Source organism: Sphaeroforma arctica (assembly GCF_001186125.1).
Source record: "Sphaeroforma arctica JP610 unplaced genomic scaffold supercont1.73, whole genome shotgun sequence".
Classification (NCBI taxonomy): domain Eukaryota; class Ichthyosporea; order Ichthyophonida; genus Sphaeroforma; species Sphaeroforma arctica.
The window spans coordinates 139249-155159 of record NW_014040485.1 but is presented as its reverse complement, the minus strand read 5'-3'; the positions used below and the strand labels follow the sequence as shown (position 1 = coordinate 155159).

Sequence of the window (15911 nt, the reverse complement as noted above, 5' to 3'; positions counted from 1 at the left end):
TATATTTTATTTTATATATGTATATGTATATGTATATGTATATGTATGTATGTATATATATATATATATATATATGTGTGTGTGTGTGTGTGTATGTATGTATGTATGTATGTATGTATGTATGTATATACAAATATATTATTATATTATTATATTATTATTATTATATTATATTATTATATATATGTATAATGTTATTCATATTACTATATTATTATATACTACTCATACACATGCACATACTCGCCCGCATACACAATATTAGGCAATAGCGTGAGCCGTGGTATCTCAGGCGGTGAGCTGCGCCGGCTGTCCATCGCCGCCGAGTTGGTGACTGGGCCATCATTACTGTATTTAGACGAACCGACTTCCAGCCTGGACTCGTACAATGCACACGTGGTTATCGACTGTCTCAAGTCCTTGGCTGTGAATAGAAAGACTATGATTATGCTCAGCATTCACCAGCCCTCATCCAAGTTGTTTCAGGTGAGTTATGTTGTCCGTTTCCTAACGAGTGTGTACTGTGTTAGTATGGATGGTAGATGCCTCCATGCGTATGGTAGATTGATAGTGTTTGGTGATGTCTTTTCTCTGTGTGCTAGTTGTCAGCCGCTTCCTCGTGTTTAGGTGCACTTCATGCCGTGATTGGGTCTGAGTGACTCTGTCCAGCCATTGTGTGTATTGCACGGCTTCCCAGGACACCTTGGCATCAGCTCTTATTAATATTCAGTTGTTATGCTTCACGACCAATCCGCGACAGTATACCCTTGCAGAGTGCACTTGATACCTGCATATTCTGTTTATTTTGGGATCAACATACCTACCCCATAGCACATCAAGCATCTATCATTAAGGCAGCACGTCCACCAACGCAGCTGCATACATTCGGTAGGGGTGGTTCGCCTGTTAATCTTCCTCATGATATGCTCCTAGATGTTCGACAAGTGTCTGCTGCTTACCAGGGGCAAGATGACCTACTATGGTCCTACCAAGGAAGCCGCCACTACCCATTTTGCTTCATTGGGTATGTCAAAATATGCTTAATGTGAACGCGTTGAATGTTCATTAGGTGTGTTACAAAATGCTTCATACTGATACGTTGATATGTTCATTATGTATGTTGAACTATATTTCATATTGATACGTTGATATACTCATTTATATTATGTTGAAATATGTTGAAATATTGATATGTTGATATGCTCATTAGGGATGTTTCAATATACATACATACGCGATATACATTCCTTACTACCCGCGATAGGCCTGACGCCGTGCTCCAAATCAGCCAACGCGGCCGACTATCTGATGGACGCACTCGTCGAGGCAGAGGTGTACACACAAGTGATGACAGCACGAAACGCGAGGAAGCTTAGCGCTGGATCTTCGGGGAATGAACACTATGACGACGGGAATAGTGCTGTACAAATTAAGCCAAGTGGAGCTGAAAAGGTGGGTCGGATGAATGTTTCCTGTGGCAATGGCAAATGTCTGTGGGCGGATTACGATAGTGCTTGAAGTTCTCAGACATTACCGTTTAGACTGCTCACCCTTCGACCAGGCTTCATACTAGTCGCTTTGTACGAACAGCAAAGATGGCACTCCTGAACACTAACCATTCATTTTCTTGCAGAGAGAATCAGACTTCAAGGCAATCGATGAAAATCAGCGCCAAGACGATATACGACAGGCCGCGTTGGAGAGACGCTTCTCCAATAATCTCGCACACACAGACAGCCGTGAGGTCCAGGAGGGATCCAGCCGCAATGCCTCTGATACTGACATCCACACAGACCTTGGGGAGGGTAGCACGTCTATGGTGTCAAAGGATCTGACGGTGTCGGACTTAGTGAACGGGTATGAGTGTCATTGGTTCGTGTGCTATCTGTGGTGTGTGTGCGTTGGATATGATTTGCAGTAGTAGCTGTATTGGGGTTTCAGCACTGTAACTTCCTGTTGAGGGGTCTTGCGGCAGTACCTCTGGTGCTGATACAGCCATAGAGCGCGCAGTCGGCAACACGTAGTTGGTGTCTATGGGGCTAGCGGTGTTGGGCTTGAATACTGTATACGGATACATCTAGACGTAGCATGAGTGGTGTATGTGTATATGCAATAGAATACGCATTGCAAAAGAAGTTGGTACATTTGAATAGTGCTTAGTGCTCCGACTTTGTGCGATGAGGAAGAAGCGTAGGGTCGTTTAAACTGCCGTGGTCTCTAGCCGACCATGGCGCAAACCTTGACGTGTATGCTATAATTATCTACGTATCGCTGTTGATGGTCGAACTTATTTGATACCAGCCCTAAGCGTGTCCAGACACCGTATTAGTCCAATCACCCGGACACTCCTCACAGCAGCTGATTCCGCAATGTTCGATATATACCCACCTACAGCCACCTTTGCATGTATGTTGAGTTGTTTCATTGTGCAAGTACCAACTAAGTTCACACACTCATTGCACTATTGGTCACCGTGCAGATACCAAGAAAGTCAGCACGCACACAACATGAGTTCGGAAGCTGCAAGAGTCATCCAAGCGCAGGAGAACAGAAACGATACTAAGCGCAATCGCAAGTCACGGAATTGGTTCGCCCCGAAGACGGCAAGGTGCGGTTGCCCCATTGTGTGGTCAGTCAATTGCATTTGTGTAGGTCTGTTGTTTTATGTTTGTAGACACACCCTTAGTGAAAGGCCTAATCTTCTTACGGGGCCATAACGGGCTGTGTTGTGATGTTTGTTGTTATATCATGACATGTTCAATCCCATTCACGCGTTTGAGTAGTGGATGATAATGCTAGTGCAGCATAATGAATTGATGAATCGCAATGGTATATGCATTGGGTTATTTCCATCCACGTAAAATATATGCGGGGGCTCAAACCGGCGTATTTTTCAGGGGTCGAACACCTCCAAAGTATACGTTTTATCGCTTAAAGTAGATTCTTGCAAAACAAGTAAAACGTATTTTTTTTAGAGATGTTATTTCCCTCACCTCCCCTAAATTCCAGATTTGGTCGTTCCGTTGCCAGTCATATCTATGAGACCCTACTTGATGCTCTACCTTCATCATGTTCGTGTCTGTGGGTCTGACAATATGCAAGGTCTTTCACCTATCATCTTTGAATGCTTGCACTCGCCTGACTTCTGCATGACTTCCGTCTGGTGTATGTTATAAACGCGTTCCTATCTGGCGCCCACCTCTCAGCCGCAATAGATGTGGCCGACGCCTCCTTCGGGTTTCGCGCGAGATATCTGTTCTGGCATGTTTATAAAGAACACGTCACTAACTACGGATTCAGTATCCTTAGCGCATGTCATGATCGAATATACTGCAGCATAGGAGTGTATTTCCGACACAATGTAAACTTGTCTGTCATCTCTCGTATGCAGCGCGGCAGACGTCGACCCAACAAATAGTGAAGCGGGTCTGACTCCAGTCCTTCTCAGAGAAGACGAGAAATCAACTCTGAAGTACCAGTCCGCTCAAAGCAGCGGTATGTATTCTTCATAGCGGTATCTAACCTTTTTTGCTGCAGTGACTAGCCTGTGTTTGTGTATTATGCGTGTGTTCGAGTGTGTGGAAACGAGGTTGTTAAACATACTGGAGTTACGTGGTCGTGGGATTCCATGAGAAATTTAGTATATAGGTATGTGTATGATACATATAATCTTGTGGATGATTGGCCGGTGGTAGCAGGTATTACTCTGCGCCTTTAGTTTTGCTTTTCCCTTTGTTCTCTGCGCATACCTGTGTGCTACTGAGTGACATTATGTATGTGTGTATCAACAACACAATATCTAGTGAAATTGCAATTTGCTGTAGGTTCAAACTAAGGAAGGGGTTTGATGGTCGTTTGTCATTACACGCCTAGTCTGCCCGTGGTAGCTCTCCGTTTCTGACCTATTTTTGCCCACTCACTCGTTTCAACCAATACTCGGGGTAGGAAACCTCGAGAGGGCAGGCATCGTATCGGAGCTGTGAGAGTGTGTGTCTTATATGGTGGGTCGTGGTATTGTAAAATTAGGATAAATCTCTATGTTTCACCAGTGCATCTATGACGTATGGAGTGCTTGTGTGTGTCATCGAGTGTATCTGTGATTCGATTGCTGTCTGCGTATTGCGTATCCCCTCCATGTGGTACAGGACGGTTAGACCAAATGCAAACCCTAAATCCCAAATTCACTGTTCTCTGCATGATACATAGTTTTTATTATTTATGCTCATAGATTTTCAAATTTTTAACCTCTGCTTTAAAACTGACAGAGCCTCCGGCGCAAAGCACGGTCTCTATAGGACCGGAGGACTCAAGGAACGAGACAGAACTAACCACTGTTGTCGACACTTGCAGCGCTGGTTCAGATACGGCGGATAATACAGCAACTGAGGGGAGCTCTGAGGCTGACGGTAAGGTGTGGGGTGGGGAAGGTGGGGAGGAATTTAATTGTTTGTAGAAATGGGGCACAATATGGCACAAGGTTTTTGCTTGCGAAACTATATACAAGGAATTAGTTCAGTCTGTTCGTTTGTTGTTATCAAACCCGGGCCCCAACGGACATCTTTCGAAGGCCAAAGGTGCCCATGTTGAGTACACTGAGTTCTTACAGGTCTAGCTACTTTTCTGTCGCTCTATGGACCTCCACTAATGTTTAAACATCGATGCCTACAGACTCCAAAGATGAAACTCCAAGCTCGCGAACGAATACCCACGCGTCCTTCTGGACACAGACACTAACACTCAGTCATCGAACACTGGCCAATCTGCGGCGAGATCCCCACCTGGTTGTTGCGCATTGGAGTGTAGGTATACTTACGGGCCTTATCCTCGGTCTCCTCTACTTTGATTCGGGTATGTTTTCTGATCAGTACCGGTACTCTTGGTTGGCAGTTGTTGTGATCACACTTGGCAAGTGTCAGTAACTATGAGACAGGTATACATGCGTATTGTACTCCAGTAGTGTACAAAATACGTGTGCATAAAGATTGCGATGCAAAAGAACACGATACACCTTATACAGCACTCATTCTTTTGACTGGTGTCGCGTAGCAATCAGACTATGAAAATCAAGCATCAAATATTAGACTCGCCGAGGGATATTTCTCAGTGTGGCAGAGACAATTTTATATATACTATGATTACAGAGAACGTTACACAGCACTAAATAACTGGCATTATGTCTTCATTTGTAGGTATCAACTCTCTAGGAGAATCGCTCGACGAAGAAATCATTGGCCAAGCACAACAACAACTGGGGGCACTGTTGCTGTTGTGTGCTTTCTTGTCCTTCGGAGGACTAACGTCTCTCGAGGTGTTCGAAACGGAACGAGTAATGTAAGCGGATGGGCATATTTCATCTCGTTTGGAAGTATTGGCTTGAAATGTCATGTAATGGAAACCCAAATTATTTTCGTAGTTAGTGAAGCGCGCGTGTACTCGCAACGGTAGCTTGCGTCTCCTGGAATGGTTCCAAGCCCGCTACAATATTTTCTTTTGCTGTCTAAACCACAGATTTTTAACCGAGAGAGCGAATGGATTCTATGACGCAGGCAGCTTTTTTCTCTCGAAGGCAATGTTCGATTTGACCCTGCTGCGAATAATTCCTCCAATGTTCACGGCTGTGATTTTCTACTTCATGATGAATATGCGAAGCGGCTTCATACATTTCGTCGTGTATGTTCCTCGCTACTTTTGTGCTTTATTATTTTAAGTCGGTCTAGCATGCATGTGTCCGTTCATACTTAGGTGTAATTTATGCGGATATAATAGTATTGAGTAGTTTTCAATAGTGTTGGAGATCGTGAGACTTTCGTGAGTTCAATGAAACACAAGCCCTTGTCACTTAGCAAGTGATGCGTTCTGCTCTGTTTTAATAGTTGAATATTACGCCTATTATTCTTATTGCTAGACACTGATTATTTTGGTTTCTCGTCGCAGATTCGCCACTGTTTTGACCCTGTGTAACCTGACAGCGGCATCTATCTGTATGCTGATTGGTATCGCTATCAAAAACCGTGCACTGGCGCTGTTGGTGGCCTCATTAGTGATCCTACTGTCCCTTGCGCTCACAAATCTCTTCAATAACGACGGAGCTATGCCTCCCTGGGCTGCTTGGCTGCACTACCTGTCCTTCTTTCACTACGCGTACGAGGCGCTAGTAATTAATGAGCTAAAGGTGTGTGACACTTGCAACTCATTTGTGGGTCACGAGGTGTGGGGTGTTATTTTTGCTCTATATGTACGCACAACCAATTCCAGATCACAGTTGTCTCAGGTTTTTTGTGTGATACTCGATACTGTTGTCATGATCTCTTGAAAATATAAAAATACAGTCCTGTATTACTACATTTCAAGCAAGCTACGGTCTAATAGTGCAAATTCTTTGTCGATAATATTGAGTTTTTAGTCGGAGGAATATGTATATGCTTGCTCAGTGGTACTTGCTCTCCTGATGTATTGTGTTGAAGAATAATTTACGATGGCTCACTAGCTTGCCTACAGCTCGACTACGGCTCACAAGTGTTCGTACTATATTTAGTACTATGCAAGCATGCTTGACTTTCTATGGCAAAAGGAAGTGAATTAGTAATGGCATTGAAATCGAATGCTACGACCATTTTTAATCATTTGCAATTGAATGAAAGAAAGCTGAACGTTTTCTGACCAGGTATACTATTTTTCTTCCTACTAGGACATTCAATTCCAAGGGGTGGCGCTTGGAACTGCCGATGTAGTCATCAATGCTGCTGATTTAATGGACGATCTCGGTTTCAATGAATCGGCCTATGCTATGGATATATGTATATTGTTTGGCATATTCCTGCTTACGCAGGCAGTCACATTTTTGTTGCTCAAGTACAAGTTGAAATTAGTGAAGTAAATTAGCATTGCAAATTAGTAGTATATATTAAAAAACAATCATTAAAAATTAAAATTAAAATTTATGAACCCATGACAACCCTATGTTTATAATTCGTACCAAATACGTTCGACCGATACATAAAGCAATAGTGAGAGAGCTAGCGGGAACAACTTCGCGTATTCTGGGAGCAGCAGTAAAGAATTACTGCTTCGCTGATGAGTCGTGCATACCTTCCCATCGTAGGTTTCATTCGTGCTATGATAATCGGATTCGCCGTTACAATAGCAGAAAGGCACTGCAGGTGCTGGATTTACACGATGCGGCTGTTACATATACAAGGTACGGCTCTTATGCCTTTATTATTGAACCATATCGTTGATTGCTACAAGAATTCTTTGAAGCCTAAAGATTGATTCTAGAAGAAACAAATTAGTTTTTCAGACCGGGTGTCCTTTCATCTGACCCGATTATACGCAGAGCATATAGTTTAAAATTTTGACGACGTTTCAGATTATCGTATAAATATAGTATGCGACGGGCAACGAGCCATATACAGCCAGTCGTTTGGCCTTGTTACCGCGCGCGGCGTAGTTGTGTCTTCGGATAGACCAATATCAAGCGAACTTGTGGCCTAGCGATCAGTTAGTAGTCTAGTTGTATTGTACCTTTTAACGAATACGGGATTGTTTTGTATCCTTCTGTCCTTCTGCAACAAGAATGTGGTTGTTGATTAATAATTATAGAATACACATTGGCATTGGAAAACACAGGCGTACCCACTCGTGGGCCGTCTAATCGGTCAGAGAATTCTTCATCTAGGATTAAAACGGTAAATGTCCGAGGAATAGCATAACATTCAATTTCTTTAACAACGCCTACCATCCCGGATGGCGAAAATTTGCTGTGTATGTACGACATCTTGTTCGGGTCTTGTACACTACATCAATAGTGCAATTAAGTTTGTTATAGAGCACTAATTAGGTTGCAGAGTCGGGATCGGGACTGTAAAGTGAAGGAAAAAATCTTTATTAAAAGTCGTGGGGTGGGACCACGGGGAAAAGATCACCTTGGAACAGCAGGAACCTAAAATCGGATGGGGCAAGAGCATCCTTTTATCCTAAAACTACGGACGCTCCTACATCCCCTTACGGGGATCACCACCCTCCACAAGGATGTATCTTACCCTACCCTAGAGCCATCCTTACATCGGACAGGTCAGAGGACCTGTGTCGTATAAAAAAAAGGTATAGTCAGGGTAAGTCGCGTAAAAATGTATACCACGCATAGCTAAAGCCTGATGGTACAAATGTCATGAATTTATGTCCTGAAAACCAAATCATGCGGGTTGAACCCTTAGTCATGCTTGAACTTGAATCAGCGATCCCGTTGTATGCGCATATTCTGCGATTCATACCCACGAGCTGATGTTATGATAACTACAAAACAAGTCGCACAAGAGGTGTCACACTATATAGATGTCGCACAAAGATCAATGTAGTATGCCTACGAGTGTGACTGAATCTTCGCTATGGATGCTAGCATTGAGCAGAGTGTTTGGATTTTAGCATTCGCTGGAATGTGATTCCTTTTTATTTATTGCATTCAGAAAGGCGTACCAGAACTACATTCACTATCAATCTAAAGCTCCACTGTGATTGCGGAACTTTGCTGTATTGATCATTTAATTCGCCTAATAAAAATTCAATCGAAATCGAAGGATTTCATTGCCTTTGAACTAGCCTACTGGGAAACTGTTCGTAACTTTTCATATGTTCCTCTGCCCGATTTTCCAGATATTGAATATAATACACCTCGCTGTGTGACAAATGTGTCAAAGTCAAAGAACTGAAGAGTTTTTCGATAACAATGCGGGACTTGCAACAGAGATTGCGTCGACTCGCCCATTGATTCTTGAATTCGAGCAAGTTAAGAGTCGTGCTGATAGACGAGTCCGTATTCGAAGTTTGGCCATGCACGACCCGTATGTGCACACGCGACTAAATATAGTGTCTAACAGAAGGTCGGACCCCATGAGGAAAGTGAAGATATTCTTGGCAGTTATTAATCTAGGTAGCGAATTTTATTTCGGCTGAATAAATGAAATGTACCTAAAAAGTATTGTTGCGTGATTGATAGAGAAAATCATGGAATATGTATTCGAAAGTTGTTGACTTTTTGTTATTAGAGTGTAAGGCTGTAGACTTTAAATAAGTGCAAATGTATATCTTTATATCTGATCTCACCTTTGATTTGTACCAGTATTCAACCGCTTGGGCTGGCCAGAATAAAATCTCATGTGGTCACTATTAGAAACCTTCTACAGAACATTTTAACACTTTGACTCGCGCTGAAAACATGAAGCTCTTCCGCATAGGCTGTGACTCACGTAGGGGCGCAAATTGATATGCTAAATCAGTTCTCGAGAGTCGGTTATGAAATCGACTCAACTCTCGGGAGTGATTTAAGAAAACTCAACGAGCTCTAGAGTGAGCCGACTTTAATGACTACTATAAATCAATGCGTTTTCTTGCTGTAAAATTTGCTCTGAGAGCTGTAGTCTCTCACTGCTCTTCAGATTGAGCTTCGCTGTCGACGATGAATTTCCTGACAAAAACTATGTATTCCAAGTTGCAACTATATCCGCGTGAGCACACACAGTCCTGTAATACTTCGCTGGTGTACCCTCTGTGAGAAACTTTTCGTCTTTAGTTGCCTTTTATTTGTCACTGCTGAGCAGTGCTGTTTCTTTTCGTAAAAGAAAATGAATTACGATGAAAACTGGTTACTTCAAATGCCGTGAAATTTGCTTGTCAAACTGTCCATACTGTTTCGTAGTAGGTTTTACACAAAAGGTTTTTATCAGAACTCAACGTCAAAGACTTGGTATTTGATGTTTCCAGGAGAAAGGTCAACCCCGTCAAGACGTTCTCGGTTTTCATATACAATGGAAAGTTTTACTTCGACGGCCGCGAAGATTGCATATCAGACTCTCTTTAGGAACCATAGTGATTTACACAACAAAAGTGTATACTATAACTCAGTGTCTCAAGACTTGATATTGGCCGTTTCCAAAAGAAAGTTCAACCTGTCAACACATTCTCGGTTTCTATATAGTTAGGTAAATAGTATTGTTGTAGCAGACCTTAAACATCAAGCTCTATGGTCATTTTTGGTGACATCATTTTGTGATGGCACGCACGAAATCACTGAATCATTTTATGCACAGCCTGATCGAGAAATAGTTACAATGTCAGGTGCCACTAAAAATGCTTTTTATCATTGTAGGTTGTATGTTGCAAGAAGACAATTATCCCATGTGCAAATATTCCAACGTCTGAAGAGGAGACAGTGTATCAAAGCCAACCTCGCCACAAAATTGATCTGGTACTGCATGTCCTAAATACAGAGAAAACACGGTAGCTAAGAGATACAGTTATGCAGCAGAACGATCAAAACACCTAAATAAATGATACATACCTTTTTTTTAATCTATACTCCAAGTGAAATAAATATGTGGCATTACATGATTTGACTTCTTGGATACCCGACTGATGAAGCTAACAGTGGTACTGGCGAGAATATAGATTATCTGATGCATGCCAAATTGAATGAAGATAATCTAAAACGTACGCAAGTCAAACCTAAATCCAAGATTTGATGTGGAAACTTATCAATGAAAACCGGTATCCCATTGCAGGGTAGATTGTGATGACATTAAGTGTTCGCAAAATCGGGACTTTACAGTGCTAAAAGCAATGGTACAAGATATGGTAAAAGAAACTCAATGAATTACATTTCGCATACAGCAAATTTGAATTACCAGTCACTCTGAATAATAATTTGAAGGTTGTTCTGTTGGAAAGGTCTGAGTTAAATACATCGGCGGAGGAACTATCCAACAGGGGCATTCGAAAAATATTAGCGGCGAAACTAACTGATGTAGATAGAAAGTGCTGTGTGACAATTTATTATGCTACTTAAAGCCTATCAAAGAAGATGATTGTGTTTTCTTGAGAAAATACTACGTGAAAGTATCGAGCCAGGGGGAGAGCCAGAAGATGTGTAGATTTTGAGAGGAACTGAATTGCCGATTAATGGACTCTCTCACATTGTTTTTGTATCCTTTCTCTAGCTCAAACATTGTGCGACGCAATCGTGCTGCTCGTACTTCAACATTCATGCGAGTGTCATAGAAGTCGTTGAGCCACCTCTCTAGTAGACAGTCTACTGGAGTACGACGCAAGTTGTCAATGATTGATATATTGTAGTCTTCTACATCAGTGAAGTCTTTCCAAAGCTGTCTGGAACTACGTATGTTGTTGAGTGCAGTGCGCGATACCTCCGTTGCATCTGTTTGTCTGAGCAATTCTTGTACGAGTGATAGATACTGTACTAATGGCATGTTTGTTCTCGCAAACAAGTCTTTTGCTACATATACAAACTCAATTGCATAACGACAGTCAGCCATGCTATCATACTTGTGCGTTGGCCACTTGGAGAATTCACTCATTTTGAATAGCTTGGTCATCTCTGGTTCTGAAATTTTATCACCTATATGTGTCCTAATTTGAGTTAACTCGCTCATAAAGCCACCAATCGCAATACACACATCGTGATCACTTTTACCACAGTCCTTCATAGCTTTATTGTATAGCTCTGATAAACATCGATCTACTATTAGGTTGCTGGTGTGAACTGCATTACGGAATTAATAGAGTGCTCGTATGTCAATGGGGTCGTCCGCCTTCTGTGCATATAGCTTGTCCACTAGTATGCCTACAATGTAAGTATTGCCGTCATAGATGGTTGTGTCGATGACTACCTTGAACTTGTACGAGTGATAGATACTGTGTTAATGGCATGTTTGTGCTCGCAAACAAGTCTTTTGCTACATATACAAACTCAATTGTATCACGACAGTCAGCCATGCTATCATACTTGTGCGTTGGCCACTTGGAGAACTCATTCATTTTGAATAGCTTGGTCATCTCTGGTTCTGAAATTTTATCACCTACATGTGACCTAATTTGAGTTAACTCGCTCATAAAGCCACCAACCGCAATATACTCATTGTGATCACTTTTATCACAGTTCTTCATAGCTCTATTGTATAGCTCTGATAACCATCGATCTACTATTAGGTTGCTGGTGTGAACTGCATTACGGAATTAATGGAGTGCTCGTATGTCAATGGGGTCGTCCGCCTTCTATGCATATAGCTTGTCCACTAGTATGCCTACAATGTAAGCAACGCCGTCATAGACGGTTGTGTCGATGACTACCTTGAACTTACTCGTTGCTTGGTCTAGTGGTGCTCTTGCTGGTGCGGATTCATCGTCCATGTGCATCGCTCCCTCTCCATTGTGAGGAGTGGAGGTGCGTGAGGATGCTTGGGAGACTGGCATTGTGTCTGCGTGTACTGGCCTGGTTCTATCGGTACGGCTTGTGCTTCCTCGCTTGTGTGTACGACTTGGCTCACTTGCGTGCGTAGACTCCTTCGTGCTGCTCGTGTTCGTTGGTAAATACAGATGAAGTGTATAAAGGGGAAGGCTACTCACTCTATGTGCTCAGATATGATGGATGTATTGTGTATTTTATTGGTCGGCAAGGAATCCGGCACAGGTGATTTAGGCTTCTAAAACCCCTGTTCTGTAGCCCGCTGTGTATATTCATGAGGACCGAAGTATTGTTTGATAACTTTAGAAGTCAGACAGAAGAACCTTTTTAACCACATTATAGATATACTCCACAAATTCCTGCCTACTGAATTGCACTCTGACGTCTTCCTCCAATTGCAATATAGCTGTTAATAAGGCTGCCAGTGATTCTGGAACATTTCCTTTTCAATCACAGCTTTACGTGCGCGCATATTATATTACAAATACTCTACCAATTTAGTTTTCACCTCATACGCTTTAGGAATCACTATTGATCCCTCCTTGGCGTATTGTTTTAACTTGAGCGCTTTCCAACTTGCAAAGTTGACGAGATCCTTTTTCGAAGTCCATGCGCTCATACGGTAAGGGTGTCAGACCAATCATGTTACTTAACAGCATAACCCATGGTGGTGCAGTTATATCGAACAACCCAACACAGTGTTGCATGATGCGACAAACTATATATTGGAGACGATGTTTTGGTTCGTATCTGCCCATCTGTCAGTCCGAGAGACTCTTGCTTACGCTCAACAACTTTATCCATAAAGGGTATCAATTCAATTGTGAGGTCGCTATATACAGGTTGACAAAAGAACATCAACTTCACCTGTACGATCGCCTGCAAACCCATGTTTATCAATTTTTTATTACCCTTGCTTGCTATAGATACTCCATTATGAACACTCGCATCCTCGCCTAGCGTCTCAAGCATACTACAGAGTCCTCGTGGTTGTATTCGTGTGCTTGTGCGGTAGTCAGTAGTCATCAACAACGCCACCAACATTATCACCTGATCAAAGCCAAGCATACATACGGCAGATAAAAACACGCGCAGATTATGTGTCAGATTCCGAGAAACGTCGTTCGAGCAATGTCTGTACTGCAGCCTTCGTACATTGTGACCTGTACAGAATTTTAGCTGCACCAGTACGCCGCCGATTATCTACAACAATGTTGTCGCAGCCAAGAACAATGTAGTCAGTGTCGTACGCAAGAATATAACCAACACCGCCCTCAACCTGCAATGCAGCTATCTTCTGCTCTGCCTCTTGTGGTGCGACGATGAAAGGTACATTCATGTCAATACACAGAAGCATTAACATCTTTGCACAGTCTATGCTATAGGCCCAATAGCACCCCTGCACATCTTAGTCTCGTCAAACTCTTTCTTACTAATAGCACCTTTCTTGATCTTGTGTACTTGATTCAGATATTCTTTCCGTTCTTGTGATCGACTATAGTTGGCCAATTTCTCTACGATTCTAAAGCCGTCAAAAACTATCAGTATACTCGCCTCGCTGTTTTCACAGCTTTGTAATTTGGTGATTGATGATGCACAATTCTGTAAGAAGCTCACGAAACTTCCTTCGAGCATGATCTCGGATGAAATAGCTTGCGAGTGTATCAAAAAACCTGCCGTCGACCCCTATAACACCAGAAAATTGAAATACAGGTGTGGTCAGGAATACAGGCTTAGGGTTAATAGGTTAGTTTTGATAGAATTTGTAAACTAAGTTTAAGGTTTATTTGATCAATATTTCTGATCAAATAAACACATGGTTTTATGAACCAAAGATATTCAATAAATAACCAACGACTAACCTCTGTAAAGAGGAGTACGTTGAGATATCGTTATCGAAGCGTGTTTTATTACAATATTAACTAGCTGATAGAGCTTGGTTAGGAATTGAATATCTTAGAGAACTAAGGCTAGGAATCTAGTAGGGACCCAGGAAGGGTACAATAGGTATAGAAGAAAACAACAATGATTTTTGCTGATATATCAGAAGAAGAGTTAAGGGGGTTGTCGAACGGAGACATTGTTCATTTATTGAACTAAATCCTGTGACTATCATTTTGGTCATGTGTTTTCCGTTAATCAGTTTTAACCTGATTGGATAAACCCAGTTCAAAATGTAGTCTCTAATAAAACCCAAATATCAAATAAACCCTAATCCTAAATAAGCCCTATCAGGGACTTCCTGACTACAACCCCCCAAGCTGAAATACCGCAAGTGTGCGAGCTTAAAAGATTGAAGGAATGCCCTGAAAGCGGTTACGTGCTGGCATTTATCCTCAGAGAGCTAGAGCATTGTGCTGGCATTTATCCTCAGAAAGCTAGAGCATTGTGCTGGCATTTAACCTCAGAGAGCTAGAGGGCTCGGCTATTTGTTCACCACTCGATCTGGTGACTAAACGGTAAATACACATAACATAAAATTATATCTATTAACAAAATTATCTTCTAACTATAGCTGGTCTCTCCGGCGTTTCCGAGCTTGTGTCTGTGTATCTCTGTGATATGCCACAATGTCATTAGCGTCGTCAAAGACCTCGGCCGTTTCCCACGTCGACACCCCCTCATGCCAACGCACCAGATATTCGAGTTTACCCGTAACATCATTTGTCCTATGTTTGATGATGTGACGGAACGCTGATTCGCCTTCTTGCCAAGGATCATCGTTCAACGGTGGGTCTGTATTGCAATGGACTAACCGTAGTAACTCAACCCGTACCGGCTTCCCCTTAAACTCCTGGGGAGTGGACCCATCTCTATGTGTAAGGTCATAACCTTGACCGTTGCGGCCTTTAACTACCTATGGGCAAACAGTGGGCGCATGGCTTTGGAAGTTCGCCCCTCCGATTTCACCATCACGACGTTGCCTTCATCATAGTGGACTAAGTCATGGGCGTGTAACCGATCAAATGTCTTCGTCAATTTATCTGCATAGGTCGTGGTGATCTTATGCAGTGTAGGCAAAATTGTATCCTGGAGCTGGTCCAACCGTTGTGCCCACGTGTCATTAGTAACCGGTTGTTGCTCTAGGACGTCATCGGTGAAATCCGCAAACGGCACGTGTCGACGTCCGAAATAAACACTAAACGGCGCGCTTTTGTGTCGTCGGGAGATGCGCAAGTTCTGGTACAGCATTGTAAAAGGGAACGTTCGTCAAATGCTTGGGGTACTACCTCACAGACGATGCATTTCAAACGTGTTATCTCCTTGTGCCGACGTTCCGTTACCCCCAACACCAGTGGTCTGTAAGGTGGTGATACTTTGTGAAGTATAACCACTGCCTTGACAACGAGGGCGACCATGTTGTTCGTAAACTCATTGCCCATATCTGTCTGTAGCTTGCGAGGGAAGCCATGTTCGCCAAAGATAGACAACAACATCTGCGCTGTGGTTTCCTTAGTCTTATCGGGTGTCGCACGTAAGATCGAATAGCCGGAAGCCACGTCTAATACATGGAGGACAAATTTATTCTGTCTTGTGGACGTTACCGGCATTGGAATATAGTCCACCTGAATATGATTTCAAGGGTATTTTGCATCAATGCTTCTTATCGGATGGAAGCCTTTACGTAGGGTATCCTGGCCCAAACACTGTCCAC

At 42.5% G+C, this 15911-nt stretch overlaps 2 protein-coding genes across 2 annotated transcripts in view; one reads left to right on the top strand and one right to left on the bottom strand.

The window, feature by feature from the left end:
- SARC_01770 (hypothetical protein) overlaps positions 1–6913 on the top strand; it is a gene marked incomplete at its 5' end in the record, with an annotated part of 9853 nt that extends 2940 nt beyond the window's left edge. Inside the window, 12 exons of the mRNA XM_014304505.1 lie at positions 266–486; positions 934–1024; positions 1265–1452; positions 1634–1857; positions 2480–2608; positions 3392–3495; positions 4266–4406; positions 4669–4848; positions 5190–5331; positions 5509–5670; positions 5935–6172; positions 6689–6913. Of these exons, the coding sequence (XP_014159980.1) occupies positions 266–486; positions 934–1024; positions 1265–1452; positions 1634–1857; positions 2480–2608; positions 3392–3495; positions 4266–4406; positions 4669–4848; positions 5190–5331; positions 5509–5670; positions 5935–6172; positions 6689–6877 (2009 nt within the window). The 3' untranslated portion in view covers positions 6878–6913. The remainder of the gene's footprint in view (positions 1–265; positions 487–933; positions 1025–1264; positions 1453–1633; positions 1858–2479; positions 2609–3391; positions 3496–4265; positions 4407–4668; positions 4849–5189; positions 5332–5508; positions 5671–5934; positions 6173–6688) is intronic.
- A 3967-nt stretch (positions 6914–10880) lies between these two features.
- Positions 10881–11498, bottom strand: SARC_01769 (hypothetical protein; the record flags this gene model as incomplete). Its single annotated transcript, XM_014304504.1, has 1 exon — positions 10881–11498. One exon carries the CDS (start codon positions 11496–11498, stop codon positions 10881–10883), a length of 618 nt encoding a protein of 205 aa, XP_014159979.1.
- Between the last annotated feature and the right edge of the window lie 4413 nt (positions 11499–15911).